We start from the raw sequence: 24,487 nt of genomic DNA, 5'->3' as shown, positions 1-24,487 counted from the left end.
ATGCTTATAACTAATTGACCAGACTACTCATGTAGTCTCACACAACCACGAGAAAGCCAGGAAGTGCAACTTATCATGTGCCCTGAAGGTAGAGAGCAGGAAATATTTGGCGAACAGCATAATCCAACTGCATATGAATTATATAATCAATGTACTCAAAGACTGCTCAATAGAGGCCCGACTTAACAAGAGTTGCGACCCCTCACCCATTTCCAGACTTAAGAGGCTCCTGACCAGCTTTAATAGCACAAGTACAAGTGCATACCATGCCCCTTTCCTCCACAAAGGAATCCGGTGATTTTGTGAGGTAATTATGCCAGGTAAAGGGGAATCCCCAAAACTTCTATTTACAATTGACCCTGACTCTGAGATAAAACCAACTCTTTTTTTTTTTTTTTAATTTTATTTATTTATTTGAGACAGAGAGAATGAGAGACAGAGAGCATGAGAGGGAGGAGGGTCAGAGGGAGAAGCAGACTCCCTGCCGAGCAGGGAGCCCGATGCGGGACTCGATCCAGGGACTCCAGGATCATGACCTGAGCCGAAGGCAGTCGCTTAACCAACTGAGCCACCCAGGCGCCCTAAAACCAACTCTTTGATGGCCAGACCACCATGTTTTCCACCAAACAGGAGCTTAAGAGCGTCAGGTCATAATTGAAGCTTTGGCCTGAGTTAATAATGGGGCAGCAATCCAAGGTAATTTCTCCAGTGTTTAAATGTATAGGTAAGGCAGATGGCCGGCCCTTCTTCCATGAAACCATCCCCTGACCCACTGACTCAAAGATTAAGTCTAGTATAATAGGAAAAGCAAAGCAGAAGCCAGTGGAGAACTCCTCCTGGCTAAAGGAAGACACGGGAATTAAATTCATTTCAAACCGGTCTAACAGATGTTCTATAAAGCATTAAACTCTAGAGATCCACCTCAAAGCAAAAGGATCACATGTCCATTGAGCTATTAATGATATGGAAGTGACCTCCTTCAGCTTCTCTTTGAGGTAAATGATGGACAAGTAAATAATCTTTGGCTATCCTCTCCAGCTTTCTTTACATATAGGTTCTTCGACCTGAAGAACTAAGAACATGCCAGATTCAACTAATTTGACAACTTGAATGAACTAGTTTTTCCTGTTCGTGAGCTGTAATTTCAATTCAATAATTTTAAGAGCTATAATAGCATAAGAACAAACTGTAAGTGACACCTGGAAACCTGAGGTTTATCTCTAAGCACGGAAATGTTTTGTATTTTAACTGTTAGGACAGATATCCATTAAAAACATATATCACCATAATCTTTGTTCTTTCTTTCTTATTTGTTGTCTTTCCTTTCCTTTTTTTCCTACTGAGTCGTAGGCCATCAAGGTGCCTTGCTAGCTCAGTGGGAAGAGCACATGACTCTTGATCTTAGGGTCATGAGTTTGAGCCCCACAGTGGGTATAGAAATTACTAAAAAAAGTAAATAGGGGCACCTGGGTGGCTCAGTTGGTTAAGTGTCTGCCTTCGGCTCAGGTCATGATCCCCAGCAGGGAGCCTGCTTCTCCCTCTCCTGCTCACCCTGCTTGTGCTCTCTCTCTGTCAAATAAATAAATAAAATCTTAAAATAAATACATAAATGAATTTAAAAAGAAAAAAAGTCCCTACACTACCAGCTCTGCCTAAAGATACTGATCTGGGGAATGTCACTTTGTGTTCATAAAGCTTGCAGTGTCAACAGCACCAAATATAATTTGATTTGGTCTTAATTTTTGTGGGGCATCACTGGAAACCACTCATGTTTTCAATCAGATTCTTAGATTTAGCAAAAAAAACATAGGATACCCAGTTAAATTTGAACTTCTGATAGACCAATGATTTTTTTTTAGTATAAGTATATCCCAAATATTGCATATATTCAATAATTATTCATTGTTTATTTGAAATTCAAATTTAACTAGGTGTCCTGTATTTTATTTGGCAACTCTAATCAAGTCCTGTTGAGATACTTAGTCCTGTTTGACCCTGGCTATCCTCAGGCCCATATGTTGTTCAACTTTACCTGTCTTTAAGTAGCCAAAATATTGCCTCTCAGAGCTGTTATTATAGGGAGGCCAAAGCTAGTCCTCCGCCCCAGTGTTCCCAGATTGCTGTTTTTCTCCCTTCCTCATGGCCATCTCTGTTCTTCACTGACACTTTTTTTTTTCTAATATTTTTATTTATTTGTCAGAGAGAGGGAGAGAGAGAGGCTGAGGGGAAAGCAGGCTCCCTACTGAGCAAGGAGCCCAATGTGGGACTCCATTCCAGGATGCCGGGATCATGACCTGAGCTGAAGGCAGACACTTAACCGACTGAGCCACCCTGGTGTCCCGTCACTGACACTTCTTAACTCTATTGCCACTTTTGCTGTCTGCCACCTTTTTTCTATTCTGGCTCATTCTTTTCCTATGCCATTTTTTCTTTCTTTCTTTCTTTTCTTTCTTTCTTTCTTTCTTTCTTTCTTTCTTTCTTTCTTTCTTTCTTTCTTTTCTTTCTTTCTTTCTTTCTTTTTTTTTTTTTTTTAAGATTTTGTTTATTTAATTGCCAGAGAGAGACACAGCAAGAGAAGGAACACAAGCAGGGGGAGTGGGAGAGGGAAAAGCAGGCTTCCCGCCGAGCAGGGAGCCCGATGCGGGCCTGGAGCCCGATGCGGGGCTCGATCCCAGGACCCTGGGATCATTGACCTGAGCCGAAGGCAGACGCTTAACGACTGAGCCACCCAGGCGCCACAGCCATTTTTTCTTTCTATAACAGCTAAATGTAGTGTTTTAGAGCATGAACTTTAAAAGCAGACAAATTGGGATTTGAATCCCAGTTTATCTTTCAGTAAGTCTGGGAACTTCAGTAAATTACTGAATGTCACTTAGCCTCAGTTTCTCTTTCTGTAAAACACAGACACTAATGCCTACTTTACAGGGCTGTTCTGAAGGTTAGATGAGATGATATAGGTGAGCTACTCAAGGGACAATCCTTATTAAATTGATGTTATTAGAAGAGTTTCAGATGTTGGGTACTGACTTAACTTTTTTGAATGTGTTGGGTGCCTAGACTTGCAGTTCAGGCTCTGCTCACATTCTTCCCTGGCAAGCTTTTGTACTGTCTGGCTTGTCTTTGACATCATTACCAACAGCTCAGTTCAGGAAATACGTATTGAATTTCTACCATGTGCTAACCAGGGTGCTAAAAGCTGTAGATCCAGAGATAAATGAGATAGCACTGATCTCAAGGAAAGTGTTAGAAAGAATTGATATGAAACAGATCACAATACAATGAAGTAAAATTATCTAGGTAGGCACAGGGTGCCTCACAACACTATGAGACCACAGAGAAGGAGATCAGACCCCTGGGAGGAAGGAGGCTAGAAAAGGCTTCAAGTTTGTGATAACATCTGGGCAGAGAATTAAAAGTGGAATGGGCTAGCTATAAAAAATATGCGGGAGCAGTGGAAACATATTCTACACTTAGTGAACAGCATGAGAAATAGGAAAAGGTCCTATGGATGGTATATACAGGGAAGCTCAAAGCAGTTCAGTAGGTATTATGAGTATAAATTGTAAAGCCAGGAAGGGCTAATGAAAGTATTACTTTCGGGGCGCCTGGGTGGCTCAGTTGGTTGAACGACTGCCTTCGGCTCAGGTCATGATCCTGGAGTCCCTGGATCGAGTCCCGCATCGGGCTCCCTGCTCAGCGGGAAGCCTGCTTCTCCCTCTGCTTGTGCTCTCTCTCTCTGACAAATAAGTAAATAAAACCTTAAAAAAATTAAAAAAAAAAAGAAAGTATTACTTTCTTTTGGTCATCAGTGCTAGGGCACATAACTTTACAGCAGTTGTGAGTTTCATATATTTGGCCCTCTATTTTCTTAAAAATATATATATATATTGGCCCTCTATTTTCATCATCCCTTTTGTTTGTATAGAGTTTTGGTCATTTTTAATTTCATGCCTGTCCCAGATGTCAAAACACATGTTACTGTTTCATAATTATAACTGCTTCCACTTCTCATTTTTCTCATTTTAAAGCTTTCTGAGCTGAAAGGTCTGTCTTTAATCTAAAAAATGTATTCGTGGGGCACCTGGGTGGCTCAGTCGTTAAGGTCTGCCTTCTGCTCAGGTCATGATCCCAGGGTCCTGGGATCGAGCCCCGCATCAGGCTCCCTGCTCAGCGGGAAGCCTGCTTCCCTCTCCCACTCCCCCTGCTTGTGTTCCCTCTCTCGCTGTCTCTCGCTCTCTGTCAAATAAATAAATAAAATCTTTAAAAAATAAATAAAAAGAATAAAAATAAATTAAAAATGTATTTGTGGCTTAAGGTATATTTTTCTGCTGGTGTATTTTTATTTTTTTTAAGATTTTATGTATTTGAGAGAGAGAGAATGAGAGACAGAGAGCATGAGAGGGAGGAGGGTCAGAGGGAGAAGCAGACTCAGCAGGGAGCCCGATGAGGGACTCATCCTGGGACTCCAGGTTCATGACCTGAGCCAAAGGCAGTCGCTTAACCAACTGACCTCTGCTGGTGTATTTTCAAAACATTTATCTCTCTCTTTCCCCTTACAACCACACATATTTACTGAGTACCATTTTTTGAATTAAAAAAATATAGGTAGATAGATATGTTAGAATAGTGCCTAGCTATTACTGTTTTGTACCAGCCATGTTTTGTTTCCAAAATATTTGGATAAACATTAAGATCTAATATAAAGTTCCACATTCAGGGATTTTCTCAAGGTCATAACACAGAAAATTTTAAAGCCAGTTATTTTTCTAACACAGTTAATTTTATTTTCCTGCTCTGTCTCTACAGAGGTAGTTTTAATCATGTGCAATATAAACAGATGTAGGCTTCATTTACAGTGGCATTGTGTTAAGAGGAAAGAGATAGGGGCGCCTGGGTGGCTCAGTTTGTTAAGCAGCTGCCTTGGGCTTGGGTCATGATCCCCAGGTCCTGGAATCGAGTCCTGCATCCGGCTGCCAGCTCAGTGGAGAGCCTGCTTCTCCCTCTCCCTCTGCCTGCTGCTCTGCCTACTTGTGCCCTCTCTCTATCCCTCTGTCAAATAAATAAATAAAATCTTTAAAAAAAAAAAAAGAGGAAAGGGATAATCCTGCCCTACAATTTGATGATCAAACTGGACCTAGAATATTAATTTTAGCTTGTCCATCATCAGAATGGGCTGCGGTGGTTGGAGAGTTTCCAACAAAGATATCAGAAGGCCTCCAAAAGGTAGTGTTGTGGGGCGCCTGGGTGGCTCAGTGGTTAAGCGTCCGCTTTCGGCTCAGGTCATGATCCCCGGGTCCTGGGATCGAGCCCCATATCGGCCTCCCTGCTCCATGGGAAGCCTGCTTCTCCCTCTCCCACTCCCCCTGCTTGTGTTCCCTCTCTCGCTGTGTCTCTCTCTGTCAAATAAATAAATAAAATCTTAAAAAAAAAAAAAAAGGTAGTATTGTGTAAGGGATCCATGAAGCCAGGAAGGGGGTTAGTCTCTTAGGACTCCGGGATCCTCTGGCCCCATTTTTTTTTTTTTTTTTTCCTGTTGTTGTTTCTTCCCCTCTCCTGGTCAATAGCACTAAGAGAGCTTTGGGCTCTCCTCACACTCAAGGTCTTGGCCAGGACGGGAGAAGGGGTCCTTTCCAACTCCACAAGCCTTCTTCTGGACTCCTGGGGGGCAGCCCACGCCAGGCTAATCTCGTTGTTTTCAGGGACAGTAACAGCTATCGCTAGCAGTGGGGTTGTTTGTTTCTTGGATCAGCCTCTTCACCCCCTCTCAGGGTCCTTTGCCCAAAGGACTTTGCCTTTCCTTGCGCAGGCGGACGCCCTGGCACCCTGCACAGCCGGACAGCCCCGCAGAAGCCCGGGGCCGGAGCCACTCCTTCTAACTCCTCCACCCCGGACACATCTAGCAGGAGGCAGTGCCCGGGGCGGCGACGCGACGGGGAAGCCTACCCCCGGGGCTGCCGGCCGAGCCGCCGAGGTGCCTCGCCTTCGGGACAGAGCTGGCAAGCGCCAGGCTGGGGCCGCCACAGCCGAGCCGGGAACGGCCTTTGCCCGGGCCGAGGCGGAAGCCGGAGCGTTTGGGGGACGGGACCGCGGGAACCCGGAAACGCCTGGGCCGCACCAGGCTCGCGGCGGCGAAGGCAGCTGGAGCGGCGGCTCAGCGCGTCCGGGCTCGTGGGGGACCCAGCGGGCTGGACAGCCTGGGCGCCGGGCGGAGCTGAGTCGCCGCCCGGGGTGCAGGCAGCCTGTCGAGCTGCGCGGGAGGTGAGCGTGGAGCGCCCCTGGGGGGAGGCGGGCGTAGGGCAGCAGGCTGCTGCGGCGGCCGGCCGGAGCGCTAGAGGCTGCCGGGGGGGTGGTCCGGGGCCGCCCCGGGAGGCGGAGGCGGAGGCGGAGGAAAAGGTGTGCGGGGGCCGGATGGAAAGTCCGTCAGAGTGAAGGGGCCGGTGTCCAGCCAAGCACGGGTGGGAGCGGATCAAGTGACACGTTGTACCTCCGAGGGACGACGTGCGGAATGTGCTGGGTGGAGGAGGAAAAGGGCCCGAGGAAAGGGGTGTGTCAAGCCAAGGAAAACGGCACCGTGTGCCTCAGAGCCTGGGGCGTGCGGAGCTCGCTGCTCGGTGGGGAGCGTCCCTTGAGCTCCGGCTCCGAGTGCAGCCTGTGGTAGGCGCCGATCCACCAGACGAGGACCCTGCGCTCAAGAAGCCGCAGGGACTTCAAGCGATGGAAGGGCTGTCCCTGGTAAGGCTAGTACGTAGGCACGGGCTGTCCGAAGCTAGGTGAGATTCCTGTCAGAACAGGTGTGTGCGCGCGCGCGCGTGTATGCTGGGGGGAGGGTTCTGGGTGTTGAGGAAGGGAGGATTTTAATAGCATTTATTTACCAACTAACCACCTTTCAGGAACGCTGGTTCAAATGAACTATAAAGAGTGATACTGGGGCGCCTGGGTGGCTCAGTTGGTTAAGCGACTGCCTTCGGCTCAGGTCATGATCCCGGAGTCCCGGGATCGAGTCCCGCATCGGGCTCCCTGCTCGGCGGGGAGTCTGCTTCTCCCTCTGACCCTCCTCCCTCTCATGCTCTCTGTCTCTCTCTCAAATAAATAAAATCTTTAAAAAAAAAAAGAGTGATACTGAATGTTGAAATGGGCCTTGCTTAGCCAACCACTTACATTTCATTACTTGAGTAGAAAGACTGAATCTTTTATTATGTTTTATTACACGCAGGATTTGAAAATGGAATCAGAGTTTTTGGTTTTCAATCAACATTCAACTTTGATCGTAAAAGATGAAATTTGGTACAGTTTCTCACTTGGTGCTCTTAGGTTCATTGGTAAACTCCGGTTGTTTCCTTTAAGGGAGTGACTTAAGTTTACGTCAATGGTCCTAACATTTCCTACCTAACACTTCTCCTACGTGTAGAGTCTACTTTTTCAGCGTCTCAGTTTACTTCTCCCCTTTTTCTTTCCCTCTACCTCCGCGCTAAATGTGGTGTTTCTCTTCTCTTATTTGCAGTAGAGCAATGGCTTCCAAACTGGACCTGCTTCCCTCAATTTGTCCCCCTTCCAGTCACTCCCCTCCATACTGCTTCTTAAAGTTAGAGAGCTTATGCAGTCCCTGGTTACTCTTCCCTCAGAAATACTCAGTGACCCTCTATTGGATCCAAAATACATTTAAAATTATTTAGGATGGCATTCAAAACCTTTCAAAATTGCAGCTGTCCATAGCTCCAATCAGATCAATATGTCCCTTTCATTTTTTTAAATTAACTTTATCCCACATAATCCTGGTTTTTGTTTTTTTTTTTAGCTAAACTGCAGTAGTTACTTGGAAATGTTATTTCTGAACACACTTTATGCCTACCTGCCTTGGTCTTTGCTTGCATCCTTTCTTCTACAAGGATCTTCCTTACCATCTTTGTAGAGATTCTACTTAGTCTTTTTTTGTTTTTTTAAGATTTTATTTATTTATTTGACAGAGACAGAGATAGGGGGAGAGAGAGAGAGAGATCGAGAGAGGGCACACAAGCAGGGGGAGCAGCAGGCAGAGGGAGAGGGAGAAGCAGGCTCCCAGCTGAGCAAGGAGCCTACATGGGGTTCTATCCCAGGACCCCCGGGATCATGGCCTGAGTCGAAGGCAGACGCTTAACCCTCTGAGCCACCCAGGCGCCCCAATTCTACTTATTCTTTAATGCCTTATATGGCACCTTCTTTTTAAAAATACTTCTTAAGATATAATTGACATATGACATCATATGAGTTTCAGGTGTACAACATGTTTCGGTATTTGTATATATTGCAGAATGAGCGCCACAATAAGTCTAGTTAAAGTTCATCACCACACATAGTTAAGATATTTTTTTCTTCTGATGAGAACTTTTAAGATCTACTCTCTTAGTAACTTTCAAATATATAATATGGTATTATTAACAATAGTCACTATGCTATACAGTATCCCTAGGACTTATTTTATTTATAACTAGAAGTTGACACCTTACAAAGCTTTCTGAAGTCTACCATTAGTCCAAGATATTCTTTTTTCTCTTGTGTGCTGAGCCCTATAATTTTATAATATTTGTTAATTTGCATTTTACTATGGTTATTTGAGGAATTTTTTTTTTTTAAGATTTTATTTATTTGCGAGAGACAGAATGAGAGACAGAGAGCATGAGAGGGAGGAGGGTCAGAGGGAGAGGCAGACTCCCTGCTGAGCAGGGAGCCCGATGTGGGACTCCATCCCGGGACTCCAGGATCATGACCTGAGCAGAAGGCAGTCGCTTAACCAACTGAGCCACCCAGGCGCCCTATTTGAGGAATTTATACTACCTCAAAGATTTCTTACTAGGATCAAACATGGAACAGAAAGGCAAATTCAAATATAAGATTATTAATAAAAATCTGAAACAAGGTTACACCACCACACAAGAATTAATCCTTGTCTCCAGGATCACGTGTATCACAACTTGTATCCAATTGTCCAGCTTCAGCTTACAGGGCTTTAGCAAAAGGGCAGTTTTTGTTCTTAGTGATTCCAAGTCGGAAGGGTGGGAGAAAGTTGGACATGTTAGTTTGGACAGTCTTAGTGAGATATTGGAGAAAACTAGAGGAATTCAGGAGCCAGTCCAGTTTATAGGTAGATAACAAAACCTCAAAGACAATAAACAGGTCTAGAATCTGATATCCACAATAGTGTGCTACTGAAACATAATTTTTTTTCTCTACAGTCATCTCCATTTCTACCAAAGATAAACGAGTATGACTACCTTGTGTGTAAAATCAGTCTAGTTTCATAAAACTTGGTTTGATTACTTATGTAAGAATAGTGATTAACCATATAGGCTCTTTTAAAGTCTGCCTTGCTGGAACTTTTCAGAAGGAATCTCCGAGTGGACTTTCAAAAGCTCCTCAAGGCTAGGAAGCCAAGCCAAGGATTCACCATCAGACTTTGCCTGTACTACTTTTAATTTCTTTTTTTAAGATTTTATTTATTTATTTGACAGAGCGAGAGAGACCCTGAGAGAGGGAACACAAACAGGGGGAGTGGGAGAGGGAGAAGCAGGCGCCTCGCCAAGCAGAGAGCCTGATATGATACGGGGCTCCATCCCAGGAGCCTGGGATCATGACCCGAGCTGAAGGCAGCCGCTTAACTGACTGAGCCACCCAGGCGCCCCCCCTGCAATATCTTTAGATTTGGGTGAATTCCTCTCTTCTCTCTTCTAGAGGTCCCTAAGAGATCCTGAGTTTCTTGGGCCTGCCGGGAATTGACCTTCCTTACCCCGCTGATAAGACTGAGAACCCTGAAAGCCAGATACTAATTGGGTTTTTTTTGAAGGGGCTTTATTGGCTCTATAAAGTCAATCTTAGTTGCTTAAAGTTGTCTGGTCATATCTGATACTATACCCATCCTTCTCAAATGTGACATTCCAGTCAAAACTTAGGCAGTATAGCCAGTGTTTCCAATTGTGTCTTGTTACAGGGAGAACAGATTCATATTGAACTTATACAAATAACTACATTGCCATGAAACTAAAAATACTAAGGGTTTCTGAATTCTGGAGGAATTAGGTAAGGAGAAAAAGATAAATATTTCAATTCTGTTTACAAAGGTACCGTTTACCAAATTGTTGTAAGTTAAAGAAAGCTTAAGAGAAAAGGCTTTCTTAAATCTTTAATTAAAAACAAATTTTTAAAAAAAGATTTTAGGTATTTATTTGACACAGAGAGAGCAGGAGCAGGGGCGGGGAAGAGGAAGAAGCAGGCTCCCGGTTGAGCGGGGAGCCTGACTTGGGGCTCTATCCCAGGACCCCGAGATCACGGCCTGAGCTGAAGGCAGATGCTTAACCGACTGAGCCACCCAGGCGCCCCTTCCTTAAATCTTTTAATTAGCAATAATCACACCTCGGATAAACCTCATTGGCTATGATACTGCCACTGCGCAAAGCTTCCTTAAATCTTTTAAACAAAATGTTAAAGAACCAGCAGTGTTTCAAACAAAAACTCAGAAATTATAATCATCCTCATCAGTTTATTCAGTCCCATTTAATTCTTGTTTTGCTTGATCTTGGGTTAGTAGTTTTATGAATCCTTCAGTTTTTTCTATGGAATTCTGAAAATTCTTACCCAATTCAATGGTATGATCTTAAAGTTGTCAGAAAGCTGTTTTCTAGAGTACTGGTCAGGATTATTTCCATGAATCTTTTTGAAGACAAGCATTTTTGGATCATAGCAGCTTGGAAAAGCTTTCATGAAAGCATCAGCATAAAAAAATAACTATCTGTAAATGACAAAAGACTTAAAATGGCCATGTTTAAAGATCTGATGAGAATTCATTTCTAATGCAGTTGACAAGGATATATGGTTATTTCTGTGACACATACTTTAAGATGATCACTGGAATTATGACTGATGACATAATATGATATTATGCCAGGCTATATCAGATTTTAAGAAATTTTATACAATTTCTGGAACACATATTAATAACATCCATCCATACAGATATAACCTAAGAAGGTTAAACATCACTTCTTATTTAGAAGGCTATAATCTGACATATCAAATAAACCTCATTAGTTTGACATCTCCTTTTTTATAAGGAGAGAGAACAAATCTTTTGAGATGTTTCAGGGACCCTGTGGAACAAATCAAAGTTCCAGGTCCAAAAGACTTCGTTTAGGATTTGATTTTGGGGAATTTTGCCAAACATATTAAAAGGGTTTAAAACACATAATTAAATAGGATCATAGGTCCTGTGAAACAATCCCTTTAACTAAGGTGACAAAAACATTGAAGGCAAATACTGAAAGTTACATAGTTATATATATATATATATATATAATATATATTATATAATATATAAATACCAGCTTCCAATTAGACTAACTTGACCATAGAGTTCCTATATATATATAGTTATATATATAACATATGATATATAAATACCAGCTTCCAATTAGACTAACTTGACCATAGAGTTCCTATATATATATAGTTATATATATAACATATGATATATAAATACCAGCTTCCAATTAGACTAACTTGACGATAGAGTTCCTATATATATATACATATATATACATATATATGTATATATATATAACTTTAGCTCTTTTAATAGAGAAGACTCCATTTTTTTTTTAAGATTTTATTTATTTATTTGAGAGAGAGAATGAGATAGAGAGAGCACATGAGAGGGGGGAGGGTCAGAGGGAGAAGCAGACCCCCTGCCGAGCAAGGAGCCCGATATGGGACTCGATCCCGGGACTCCAGGATCATGACCTGAGCCGCTTAACCAACTGAGCCACCCAGGCGCCCAAGACTCCATTTTCTTAAGTAATCAAAGACCTGATAAAGAAAATGGGAAGCACAGGAAGTTATTTTGATGAAACACAGGATCTTTATTTTCTAAGCAGTTTACTTAAAAGGTAAAGGAAAACCTTTCACAATCTTATCAAGAGTGGACCCATAGTCCAAGAAAACTTTGTTCTTTTTTTTTTTAAGATTTTATTTATTCATCCGAGACACAAGAGAGAGAGAGGGCATGAGCAGGGGGAGAGGTAGAGGGAGAGGGAGAAGCAGGCTCCCTGCCGAGCCAGGAACCAGACCTGGGGCTTGATCCCAGGACCCTGGGATCATGACCTGAGCCGAAGGCAGACGCCCAATCATCTGAGCCACCCAGGCGCCCTGAAAACTTTGTTCTTTAAGGAGAAACAAGACTCAATTCTACGGTGCCTGGGTGACTCAGTCAGTTAAGCGTCTGCCTTCCGGGGAGGTCATGATCCTGGGGTCCTGGGATTGAGTCCTGTGTCAGGCTCCCTGCTCAGCGGGGAGTCTGCTTCTCCCTCTCCCTCTGCTTCTCTCTCTCTCTCTCTGTGTCAAATAAATAAATAAAATCTTTTTTTAAAAAAGACTCAATTCTGGTTTTACATCAATGTACTTTTGATATTAAGGCTTGATTTTATAGCCCTTATAATTAATGCATTCAATTTTAGCCACTTGACCACTCAAAATAAATTTCTTCTCTCTCTCCCCAGCTTTCCATGTCTATTTAGTTTTTGTCTTTTATTTTGCTCTTTTTCATTCTGGAACAACCAATTATTCTACTTTAGGACAAAATTACTCTTTTTTTTTCCCTTGACAAAAACATATCTCCATATCCCCTAGTTTTTTATACCAAAACACATTTACTTTCCTTGTATACAGAGTTCCCCCCTTATTTCTAGTATTTTTTTTTATAAAGATTTTATTTATTATTTGACAGAGAGAGAATGAGAGAGAGAGAGCATGAGAGGGAGGAGGGTCAGAGGGAGAAACAGACTCCCTGCCGAGCAGGGAGCCCGATGCGGGACTCGATCCCGGGACTCCAGGATCATGACCTGAGCCGAAGGCAGTCGCTTAACCAACTGAGCCACCCAGGCGCCCTATTTCTAGTATTTTAATTACATATATTAATTAGAATTCTTAACTCTTAGAATCCTTATTTCTAGTGAAAACTAGGAAGCAAGTAATTTTGAAATGTTTTCATACACCAACATTCTGGTTAACTCAGAACGTGCACTACAACCACCCCCCTTTTTTTTTTTTTTTTTTACATATTCACTGAGTATCCGTCATTTAACTTGACTTCGCAAAACTCTAAAGACATAAGTTACCAAAAAGATTTGGGAAACTATTTCAAGCAGACATATAAAAAATAATTATTGTTGAAAAGTTCATTTATGAATTTTTATATTTTTAAATTTTTTTACATTTAAACTTTTACATTTATTTAATTCACTTGTTTCAAACAAATATGTTTCAATTACTCATGAAAATTTCATGAGACATTAAGCAGCTTACTGTTTTTTCTTGCTGACAGATTTTGTAACATAGAGATAACGTGTGCTTATTTGACTTGTAAACCCAGGTAGAAAAGCTTTATGTCTGCATTATATTTAATGCTGACAACTTTGGAGATACATCCATTTTGTTTGTTTGTTTTTATTATTGTTGTTGTTTCAGCTAAACCAACAATATTCTTTTTTTTTTTTTAAAGATTTTATTTATTTATTTGACAGAGAGAGACACAGCGAGAGAGGGAACACAAGCAGGGGGAGTGGGAGAGGGAGAAGCAGGCTTCCCATGGAGCAGGGAGCCTGATGCGGGGCTCGATCCCAGGACCCTGGGATCGTGACCTGAGCCGAAGGCAGACGCTTAACGACTGAGCCACCCAGGCTCCCCTAAACCAACAACATTCTTATTTGCCAAAGATTACCTGAGTCATGTGAACTTAAAAACATTTGTGTTAGTTTCTGTATTCCTCTCAGAGAATTTTAAATTAATATAGTACTCCTTTTTCCATAATTTAAATTGAGCTCTTTTACAGACTACTTTTGGCAAGACCATCTAGAGGTAGAAAAATATCACACATCTAAAACATACAGACAAACAGAAATGAGATCTTACAGCTTTTCTTTTAAATTCTTAGCCATATGTCAGGTACAATAATAGAAAACTCACTAGTTTTTTTTTTGTTTGTTTGTTTTTTTAAAAGATTTTATTTATTTATTTGACAGAGAGAGACACAGTGAGAGAGGGAACACAAGCAGGGGGAGTGGGAGAGGGAGAAGCAGGCTTCCCGCCAAGCAGGGAGCCCGATGCGGGGCTCGATCCCAGGACCCTGAGATCATGACTTGAGCTGAAGGCAGACACTTAATGACTGAGCCACCCAGGCGCCCCGAAAACTCACTAGTTTATATAAAAGAACAGTTGGATCCAAATTGTGTTTCTGGCAGATGGAATAAGATAAAGTTACCTGTTCAGATGGCTAAAGTTTTTTACTAATATTTGTTGAAAAGACTTTTTTCACCCTAAGTTTATTTAAGTAATCTCTACACCCAACGTGGGCCTTGAACTCATGACCCTGAGATCAAGAGTCACACACTTCTCTGACTGAGCCAGCCAGGTGCCCTGAGAAGACTTTTTAAGCTTGTTGTTCATTTGCCCAGTATCCAAATAGCTCCCTTTCCCTTTTCAGCATCAGGGTAGTTGTCTCTAACTCTCTTAGGGCGCCTGATGGAGGATAGGGGGCTTAAAGTTCAAGTGACTGTAGGCATCTGAGGGCTAAAGTGGGAAGGAAGAAGTCTTGCAGGGGTGGACAGAGGGATGGAGGAGACGGGGCCTGAAGGATTCAAGGGAACTGAATGGAAGATTGAAGTTGGCTAAAGGAGGAAAAAGGAACAGAAGCAATGGGAAGGGAGAGAGGTCTTAGAGGAGCCAGTTTGGGAAGATCTTAGGTTTCCCAAAGAAGCCAGTGCAGGCCCAGCTTATCCTCAGCAAAATCATGCCAATAAGAAGGAGGTAGACAGAGTTGCAGAGCATATAGCTAACAGGCGTTCAAGAGGAGGATTTCGGTGGACTGAAAAGTTCTCATGGGAGGAATAGGATGAAATAGAACAGAGAGGCCTTAACAAATAACTCTCCAAATACAAGCTTCCAATTAGACTAACCTGACCATAGAGTTCCTTTAAAAATTCCTTTCAAACATCTTATTATCAGGTTTCAGCTGGGACAAACAATAAATATTCCTGGCAGTACTGAACTCCTTTTTAAAAATATTTTTTTCAAAAAATGTTTTTTTAAAACCAAAGGTAAATCTATCAAGTGATTCAAAACCAAACCAATAAGCCTTTTATGACTTAACTGTGATGCAAGAGATATCCCCAGAGAAGGTAAAAAAGATGCAGCCCTCCCAAGCCCTAGAACCACTACTAAAGATAGCCAAAAGAAAGAGACATGTCCACATTTCACCCCCCCCCGCAACTGGCAACAGTCAGTAGGATGCTAGCTTCCAATGGGGTGCAACCCACATTTCTGTCCAGCTCCTGTTCTATATTCTGTATTCTTATATTTTCTTACTCTTGTATATTCTTATGACTCCTAACCTGATGGTTGAGCCACTTGCACACCCAAGAACCGATAACCTGCATGCACCAGGCAGGCAGAAAGCCAAGCCAAATTTTTAAGGCACAAAATGAGACAAATAGGGAAGTAGTAGCTGTACTTTGGGAGGCAAGGATCGGTAACCAGCGGGTACCCCAAAACCAAATTCCCAAGAATCTTAATTCAGAGAACTAATATTTACAAATGCTTTTCTTCTGCTAATCTGATTTTGGAAAGGAAGGGACCATATGAAATTTTACCATGTTCTCTTGACTGTCTGGGCATTACAGACAGATCAAGGAGAGCTGATTTGGTAAGAATTCTTACCCATCTCTGGCTTCTGCCAGTTCTTCCAGGGTCCCATCTGTGAGCTCTGGGGTCCCATCTGTGAGCTCTATGTAGGTATCTGAGAATCCCATCCTTTGTCACCAGAAACTGTAGGGGAAGAAAATAATTTTTTTTCTGATCTTCTGAGTTCCTAGCCAAGACCCTTATAGTAAAAGACAGATTAACAAGAGAAAAACAGAGACTTATTAACATATGTTCTCCATATATACAAGGTATACACTCAGGGAAAGTGAGTAACTCAAAGGAGTAGCTTTAGAATTCAGAATTAAATACCATTCTGAGAGGGAAAAGGGAAGGGAGATGTAGGCCTCTTAGGGGAAAGTAAGCAATTTTTAGGAAAGATGAATGGACCCTTAGAAGAATAGGTAAGAGGTAAGATAGTTTGTGGCAAGGTTTGTCTGGGTATAGTACTAACTTTTAATCTTCTCTTCTGTAGTGAGTCAGTCCTTGGTTGATGAAACTCCTTTGGGGAGGGGATTTATGACAACTGAGTTCCTTATGGAGGATTTGTTTTTAGGCAGAACAGGGAGGTTTGGGAAAAGCCTCCCTGCATTTGCTGTTTTTTAAGTACCTACAGCTCGAAATAACCAATATGCTAAAGTGGCATATTTTACGGGTAGCATATTCAATTTCCTTTCACCCCTATTTTAAAGGTGAGAATATTAAAGGTCATGCAGGTCAAATAACTGGCCCTAAGTTCTGCAAACACTCTTTACGCTGCTTGTTATATTTGATATGGATATAATTTGTATCCTTAGATGTGTCTTTTTTTTTTTTTTAAGGTTTTATTTATTTATTTGAGAGAGAGAGAGCACGAATTGGGGAGGGGGGCAGCAAGATGCAGAGGGAGAGGAAGAAGCGGACTCCTCATTGAACAAGGAGCCTGATGCAGGGTTTGATCCCAGGACCTGGAGATCATGACCTGAGCTGAATGAAGGCAGACGCTTAACTGACAGCGCAGATGTGTCTTTCACATAGTAGGAACTCAATATGATGAATGAATGACTTGATACACATTAGAATCAACTGAAATAACCTCAGTTAAAGCCCAGTCTTACCATTCAGTAGCTGTGAAGTATAACTTTTGAGCCTTTTTCCTTCTCCTGAAAGTTTTAGAGAGAGAACTTTCTATTTGATATTAATCCGCTGTGGAATTTTTGTGTGTATGAAACTGCAAAAAAATTAAGAGTAAATCGTAGACCTATCGGTAACTGAAATCAAACCAGCAGTTAATAATGTCATTGAACATCATCATTTGAACATCACTAAACCAGCAGTTAATATTGTTATTCATGTGTATGAATTATTAAAGTTCAGATCAATATCAATTGGTAGCTAAACATTAGATGTTGACCCTCTAAAAAGCAAGTCAATCCTAAGTACATTCAACTTAATTGTCTGCTTTAATGAAGGAGTGTAGTGCTGTGATTATATATTTTTAATGAATTTTTAAATGTCTTCTGCTATGTAGATTTGAGAGTGTTTGGTATATAAATATGAGAGTTTTTACTTTATAAGCTTGAATGTTACTCAGCTTCTCTATCTAAATTGGCTGCCCGGAATTCTTACTAGTTTATCATTCATATGGGAGATACACTCAAAAACCAAAGAACCAGTTGCTGTCTGGAGATAAGTGTTTTGGTTGAAAAAGTATGCTAGATCAGGAAATACAGTAGAAATTAGAGTTAAGATGAAGCTGAAACTTTTAAGTCACAACAGGTAAAATGCTAAAAAAGATCATTCCAATAAGAGAGTGTCTAAATACATTATACTTGCTCTGCTTACTTTTTCTGTAAAAGTTGGATATGAAGTTTTTTCTAAATTCATATGTTCTCTAAAGCCACATTTAAACAACATTTCTAGGGGTGCCTGGGCGGCTCAGTCGTTAAGTGTCTGCCTTGGGCTCAGGTTATGATCTCAGGGTCCTGGGATCAAGTCCCGCATCGGGCTCCCTGCTTGGCGGGAAGCCTGCTTCTCCCTCTCCCACTCCCCCTGCTTGTGTTCCCTCTCTCGCTGTGTCTTTCTCTGTCAAATAAATAAATAAAATCTTTAAAAAAAACCCAAACATTTCTAGTAGCATTTTCTAACATGAGTAAGTCTTATAAAGGTATTCAGTGAATATTCAGATAAAGCACTGTAGTATTATAACCACTTCTTCTGACTGATATCTTTTAATCAACCATTGTGTGAGGTACATACTATTTCCCCCCTCCCCTCCCCTGCCATTATAGATGAGGGAAAGGAGGGACAGAGAGGTTAAATAGAATGCATTATTTATCAAGTGGTGGGGACAGAATGTGAAATTAGGTGGTCTGAGTCCAAAGGCATACTCTAATATACTATGCTGACTGGCCGTCTAAAACGTAGACATTTTTAAACACTTAGCCTTTACTGCAAAGACCATGCAAAAGACTTATTGGAAAAATTCATAAGCCATGAATTGATAGCTTTGACTGAGAGAAGTCTTGCTTTATATCTGAGCTCTGACATGTTATGCAAGGTAAATTATATACTTAATATCTCAGAACCTACAGATTTTTTAAATCTGTAAAATGAGTGATTCCTTCTTTTACAGATTAAATTAGATTTAAATGGGATAATGCCTATAAAGCACCTAGCACAATGTCTGATATGCTGTAGGTGTTCAGTAAATGTTCTTTTATTAATTTAATAAATTATAACTTCTGAAGTTACAATTATTAGGAAACATTTAATGAGAACCAGTTTTGGCAAGGGTGCCTGTATCTTTTATGTATTATACAGAGAGACTTATTTTTTGAGGATCATTTTTCCTTTCTGAGAATTTACATATTGTAGAGTTTATTTATTCTTTTATAAATTCAACATAGAGTACCTGACTGTTATGTGACATATCCTCGTAAGGAGATGCAGGAAATACAATGATGAATAAAACACAGATATGCATATATGTCAACAAATTAGATTGATAAAATTTATAAGTGGTATTATAAAATATAAGTATGAAATCATATTGGAATATAGTAGAGGGGAGGCTTTAGTCTGCTTGAAACTTAGGAAAACTTCACTGAGAGTAGATTTGTATTTTGATACAAGATGAGAAATAGCTAAAGAAGAAGAAAGAAAATTTATAATTAAAAAAAAAATTTTTTTTCAAGTAGGCTCCACACCCAGCACAGAGCTTGAACTCATCACTCTGAGATCAAGACCTGAGCTGAGATCAAGAGTTGGATGTTTAACCAACAGCCTTAAAGGTGTCCCAAGGAAAGAGTATTTTTAAAAAAGGGATATTTATTCAAAGAATGCATGAAGAAAAAGTGTTTGACACAGGTCATAGTTTATGGCAGAGAATTTAGGTGGGGGCCAGATTGTGAGGGACTGTTTTGTGTGAGTTTGTACTGTATCTTCTCTTGGTAGGGAGTTAGTTAAACTTTTACAAAAAGAGAAGGAATGTGATCAGATCAACATTTTAGTAAGGTATCAGCTATATGGAGGTTGGAGTTGTTAGAGTCTGAAGGCTGTCCCATCAGTTGGGAGGCAGAGTGACATGAGACTTGAACAGTAAATACTCAACAGGCATAATTGAAATGTACTCAAGAGTTTTTAAACCCATGGTATATATAAACTCCTAAGACTGTAGGTTTACCTGGGAGTGGTGGCAATTTCCTGTTTAGAAAGGGTGGTGGTTAAAAACAACAACCACCACCACCACCACACAGCATTTGAATTCTAATAGTGGAATTTTGTCCTTAGGGGAGGGTGGTATTCTCCCATTAATTACCTAAGCACAGTTAATAGCTAGAGTTCAAAATATGTTTTGTCCTTGACAACTTGCCAAACCATAAATCCATAAATACCAGCTAATTCCATATGTTCTATTAAGTTTCAGTTAAATTATTTTAAACATTTTTCTAAAATTTTTACCATTTGTGAGTGCTACAAAGAAAAACATCTTGGGACGCCTGGGTGGCTCAGTCAGTTGAGTGTCTGCCTTCTGCTCAGGTCATGATCCTAGGGTCCTGGGATCGAGTCCAGCATCGGGCTCCTTGCTCAGCGGGGAGTCTGCTACTCCCTCTGCCTGCCGCTCCCCCTGCTTGTGCTGGCTCGCTCGCGCTCTCTCTGACAGATAAATAAAAACCTTAAAAAAAAAAAAAAAAAGAAAGAGAAACATCTTAAAGCCCCTGATCTTTCAGATTTATCCTCAGGCTGAATTAAATAAATAGCTGAACATTATTCTTAATTATCCTGGTATATTTTAATTCTTAAGCATTTGAAAAAATGCTAGAACCTTGTTATTAATGTTAGTACTTGGGGAACAACACTGTCTTATAGAATGATTATATTATGTTTGACTTTCTGCATATAGATAGGTATATTTTAGATGGCATGTTTTGACACACATAGTATACTTCAAACTGGGCAATAAATCATGTTTAAAGGATTTAATTTGGGGCGCCTGGGTTGCTCAGCCAGTTAAATGTCTCCCTTCAGCTCAAGTCATGAACCCAGGGTCCTGCTTATCCCTCTCCTTCTGCCTGCCACTCCTCCTTCTTGTACATGCTCTCTCTCTCTCTCTGTCAAGTGAATAAATAAAATCTTATAAAAAAAATAAAGGAGTCAATTTGAGAATAGTGTGAACAGAAAATTTAAAATTGGAAATTGTTTTCTAGATTATAAACTCTGATTACTGCTATTACTTTTTTAGGTTATAAAAACAAAGACATGAATAAAAATAGTGATGATCTGTACTTTCTTTTACCTTTTATGTTCTTTAAAATGGCAAAGAAATTGATATTTTCTAAAGTAAGCATTAGTAGAATTACTTTGTAATACTGGTCAAGTTCTTACCTTCCCTCTAGAAATGTTATTATTAACCATTTAGTTTTGTGAACCAAGTGGATGGGCTTCACATTTTCCATGACAGAACATCACTAGAGTAATATCTCAGTTATTTGGTATCCTTGATTTTTTTTACTGAGTCTGGCATTTATTTTAAATAATATTTATTAAGCACAGCACAAGCTATGTGAGAGGAACTGTTGTATGCACTCTTCAGTGTAAGCCAGTTTTCCTGGTAACTGATTAATTCTTTTGAGTACTGAAAACTTAATTGTAACTGTCTTCCTCCTAGGAATGATTTCTGCCTAAGTAGACATAGAATGGAGAACAATTAAGTTTTAAAAATACAGATACTTGTATTGATTTCCTGTGGCTGCTGTAACAAATTATCCCAGATGGGTTGCTTAAATTAAGAGAAATATATTCTCCCAGAGTTCTGGAGTCCAGAAATCCAAAATCAGTATCACTAGGCTGATAATCAAGAGTGTCAGCAGGACTACCTATCCTCTCTCTGGAGGCTCTAAGGAAAAATCCATCCTTTTCTCTTGCAGCTTCTGGTGGTTGCCAGTCTTCCTTGGTTTGTGGCTGTATCACTAGTCTGCAAGGCCAGCATCTTCAAATCTCTCTCTGGATCCATCTTCACACTGTCTTCTCCTCTTGAGTATTTGTGTTCTCCTTTTCTGTCTTTTATAAGGACATTTGTGTTGGTGTTTAGGGCTCATTTAGCTAATCCAGGATAATTTTCCCATCTCAAGATCCTTAATTTCATTTGCAAAATCCTCTTTCCCAAGTAAGGTAACGTTTACAGGTTCTAGGGATTAGAACCTATATATTTGGGGGCCATTATTCAGCCTACTACAATCCTCAGGCATATTTTACTGTCTGGACATGTGCTAGGATATAGAGATTGTAAAAATGTGTAGAGCATAGGATTCTGGGACCCTGCGAAATTGTAAACTCAATTTGCTTTTTTTTTTTTTTTTTTTAAGATTTTATTCATTTATATGAGAGAGAGCATGAGCAGGAGGAGAGGCAGAGGGAGAAGCAGACTCTCCGCTGAGCGGGGAGCCCAATGCAGGGCTCAATCCCAGGACCCCGGGATCATGACTTGAGCCAAAGGCAGACACTTAACCAACTGAGCCACGTAGGCACCCTTCAGTTTGCTTTTTATTTCAAGCCCATGACAGGATCAGACTTTGGATTTGTTTTTCAGAAATACTGACTTTGTAGCTAAAAGAGATAAGTTGTTTTTAGGCTGTGACAGAAACTTTCTGATACTTTACCTGGACCATGGGCTGTGAATTTAGGGTCTCAAGTTCATTATTTTCTTTCTCCAAGTTTTCTAGTTATTTTAGAAGCAAGAAATGAACACCATTATATGCCAATTTCCAGTAAAATGTTTGTGGCAGCACTACTTGATCACCCAAAACCTAATGTTGATTATAGGTATTTACAGGTGATAGTTTAAGTAATTTTTGCCTTGGCAGATGAACAACTACAACTGTCTCCTTTACCACTGGTAATAGGGTCCTTAATGGCCTTAAATCTAGTCGGATCAGAAAACTGATTCCAAATTATTATCATTGTGGATCTGTTACCCTAGAACCACGTTTGGTACCAAACACTGTATCAGGGTTCAATAGAGAAACAGAACCCTTCACTATTATAGAATAAGGGATTTGTGATAGGAATAAGACCTTTCTCAATTATGGGAAAAGCAGGGGAAGTAAAGGTCTAAAAAAGAGAGTGTTGGGGGGAAAAATAGTGTTGGAGGATTACTGAAAAGTCAGTAAAAGCAGCCCTCCTGAAACACTAGTGTGGGTACACAAGTCAGCTTTCAAAGGAATCTAGGGAGCGAGGCATGTCCTATAAGCCAGAATAGGATCATGTAATGGAGCTGGTGGAAAGGTGTATAGAAAGCTGTCCTCTCTGTGTAGCTGTCTTTTTCCGTCCGCAGTCAAGAGTCTGGTGGAGAGCATGAGCCCACTTTTGTGCAGTAGGATCAGCAGTTGTGAGGAAGAGCTGACCTAGCGCAGGGAAGAGTGAGGATAACTAGAACCTAATTCTCTGCTTCTGTTTTACCACATTTAACCCTGAGTATTTTTTGTGAGTAATGCTCTTGTGTCACCCTGTCTCCCAAGTTTTGTGCAGACTTTATGTTTAGCCAGTTCTAACCTAGCACCATACAGAGAAAGGGACTTTGGGAAATACGTTTGAGTTTAACTAAGTGGACATAAGGTATCATCATTTTCCTATGATATTTTTCTCTTGCACCCTGTCATAGGAGTTTACATACTTAATACTATTTCTTGAGTTGTTTGAATAATGTATCTTCCAAGCTAGAGGATAAACTTCATGAAGAAAAAGACTATATTTGTCTTGTTCATCATTGTGTACCTAATGCCGAGCATTGTATGTATTAAATATTGATGGCAAGTTGAGGAGAGTTGGAGGATACCTTTATTTTTCCCTTCTGCCCCCAGTCTCCTTGAACATTTACTAATGGTCTTGAACATTTACTAATGGTTAGTGCCTGTGGACCAACCTGGCTTTTACACTAGTCTCTATTCTTTTTAGAATAGCTTTATTTTTTTTTTTTAAGAATATCTTTAACTTCTGCCTTTAGCTGTAAGTGGAGGAAATGGCCATAGCAGAAAGTGGTAGAGCAGAATAGCACAGAGATGGAGAAATGGGAGAGTGAAGCACAACACATTCAAAGGGGATCTTAGAGCTATACTTATTAGATCATTATGTTTTCCAAATTGCTGACATTATATAAAGAGTACAATAATACTGAACAATTTTTAATCTAAAAATTAGAATGCAAATAGGTTTTATTTGTATAGTTGAAGAAATATTTGAGTATTATCGATTTAACTGAATGTAAGAATGGAAATTCTACAGTAGTGAAAGAACAAGTTAAAAATTGGCAGTACTGTAATTTACATACAGGTGATATTTGCCTTATGTAAACAGACACCTGACACATTGAGGAAGAAAGGGAAGGAGAAACAATGAGAAGTTGTTTTACTTAGAATGTAATAGGAACCTTAGTAAAGAGTTGATTATTAAGTGTGACTGAGCAGGATTGTGCTTTGCACTTAAAAGTGAACTAAGTTAGTGGAAGTTATTATTTCTATCATAGAAACAGTTGATTATACAGATAGTATAAATTATCTTTGACTCATTCTTCTTTCACTTTTATAAAACATAAAATGTTTTGATTTTCCACAAGATTATTAACAAGTATGACGTATTTTTGCTACTTTTAGGAAATGCTGTGGCTACTTCTGAGGTAGTTTGAAAGGAAGATATATAAATGCCAGTGTCAGAAGTAAAGGCAGTTGTGATGAATTTTATTTGTCATTATTTAGCATACAGTTATAGGTTGCAGTTTTAAAGTTTGGCATCATGGAAGACAGTGGACAAAAAATTGCAACTGAGGTCAGTATTTTTGTATGTATTTATTTACTTTTTCTGTTCATTTACTTGGGAAAATCTTAAAAGATCTGTTTTTACCAGTAACTGTTTCTGAATAGCATATAATGTGAACTGCTATTTGCTTATTAGCACTTTATAATTTGTGTGTTTTCATATGTACTCTATTATGTCATTAACCTTTAGTAGATTATTTTATTGTACTTAGGGAGTATATTTCAGAACCAGTGTTTAGAAAATGTAAATATAGCTTACTCTAAAAACCATAAGTTAAGAAATTTAGACTTTTATTTTTACAATTGAAGGAAAATTGATATGCAGAATTTCTTAGGTACTTAGTAGTCTTCAAGAATCTATGTAAATTTTATTACAGTTTAAAACATTGACTATACATTTGGTCTTTTAGGACTTTTAGTAGCTGGAGACATATCAGCGAAGTACAGATAGTCTTGTTTCAGTAGAAATAATGGGCTTC

At 40.1% G+C, this 24,487-nt stretch overlaps 1 protein-coding gene and 1 pseudogene across 3 annotated transcripts in view; one reads left to right on the top strand and one right to left on the bottom strand.

Annotated features, from left to right (window-relative positions):
- The first annotated feature begins 5,771 nt into the window (after positions 1-5,771).
- SLC35A3 (solute carrier family 35 member A3) overlaps positions 5,772-24,487 on the top strand; it is a 64,350-nt gene continuing 45,634 nt past the window's right edge. The window contains exon 1 of one of the 3 annotated variants that reach the window (XM_045897112.3): positions 5,772-6,258. Coding sequence is in view for 2 of the 3 variants with exons in the window: in XM_064588764.1 (XP_064444834.1) it covers positions 6,715-6,732 (18 nt within the window). In the remaining variant the exon portion in view is untranslated. Of the gene's footprint in view, positions 6,259-6,437; positions 6,733-24,487 lie in introns of those variants that run through there. The other 2 variants (XM_064588764.1, XM_045897110.3) reach the window with 2 other exon arrangements.
- LOC123860573 (U4 spliceosomal RNA) lies at positions 10,300-10,428 on the bottom strand (annotated as a pseudogene).

The sequence above is a fragment of the Mirounga angustirostris genome, unplaced genomic scaffold (assembly GCF_029215605.1).
Source record: "Mirounga angustirostris isolate CCGP_5_RB_7025 unplaced genomic scaffold, mMirAng1.0.hap1 SCAF_4, whole genome shotgun sequence".
NCBI lineage: Eukaryota > Metazoa > Chordata > Mammalia > Carnivora > Phocidae > Mirounga > Mirounga angustirostris.
The sequence above is the reverse complement of the archived record's forward strand: the minus strand, read 5'-3'. Positions and strand labels throughout refer to the sequence as shown.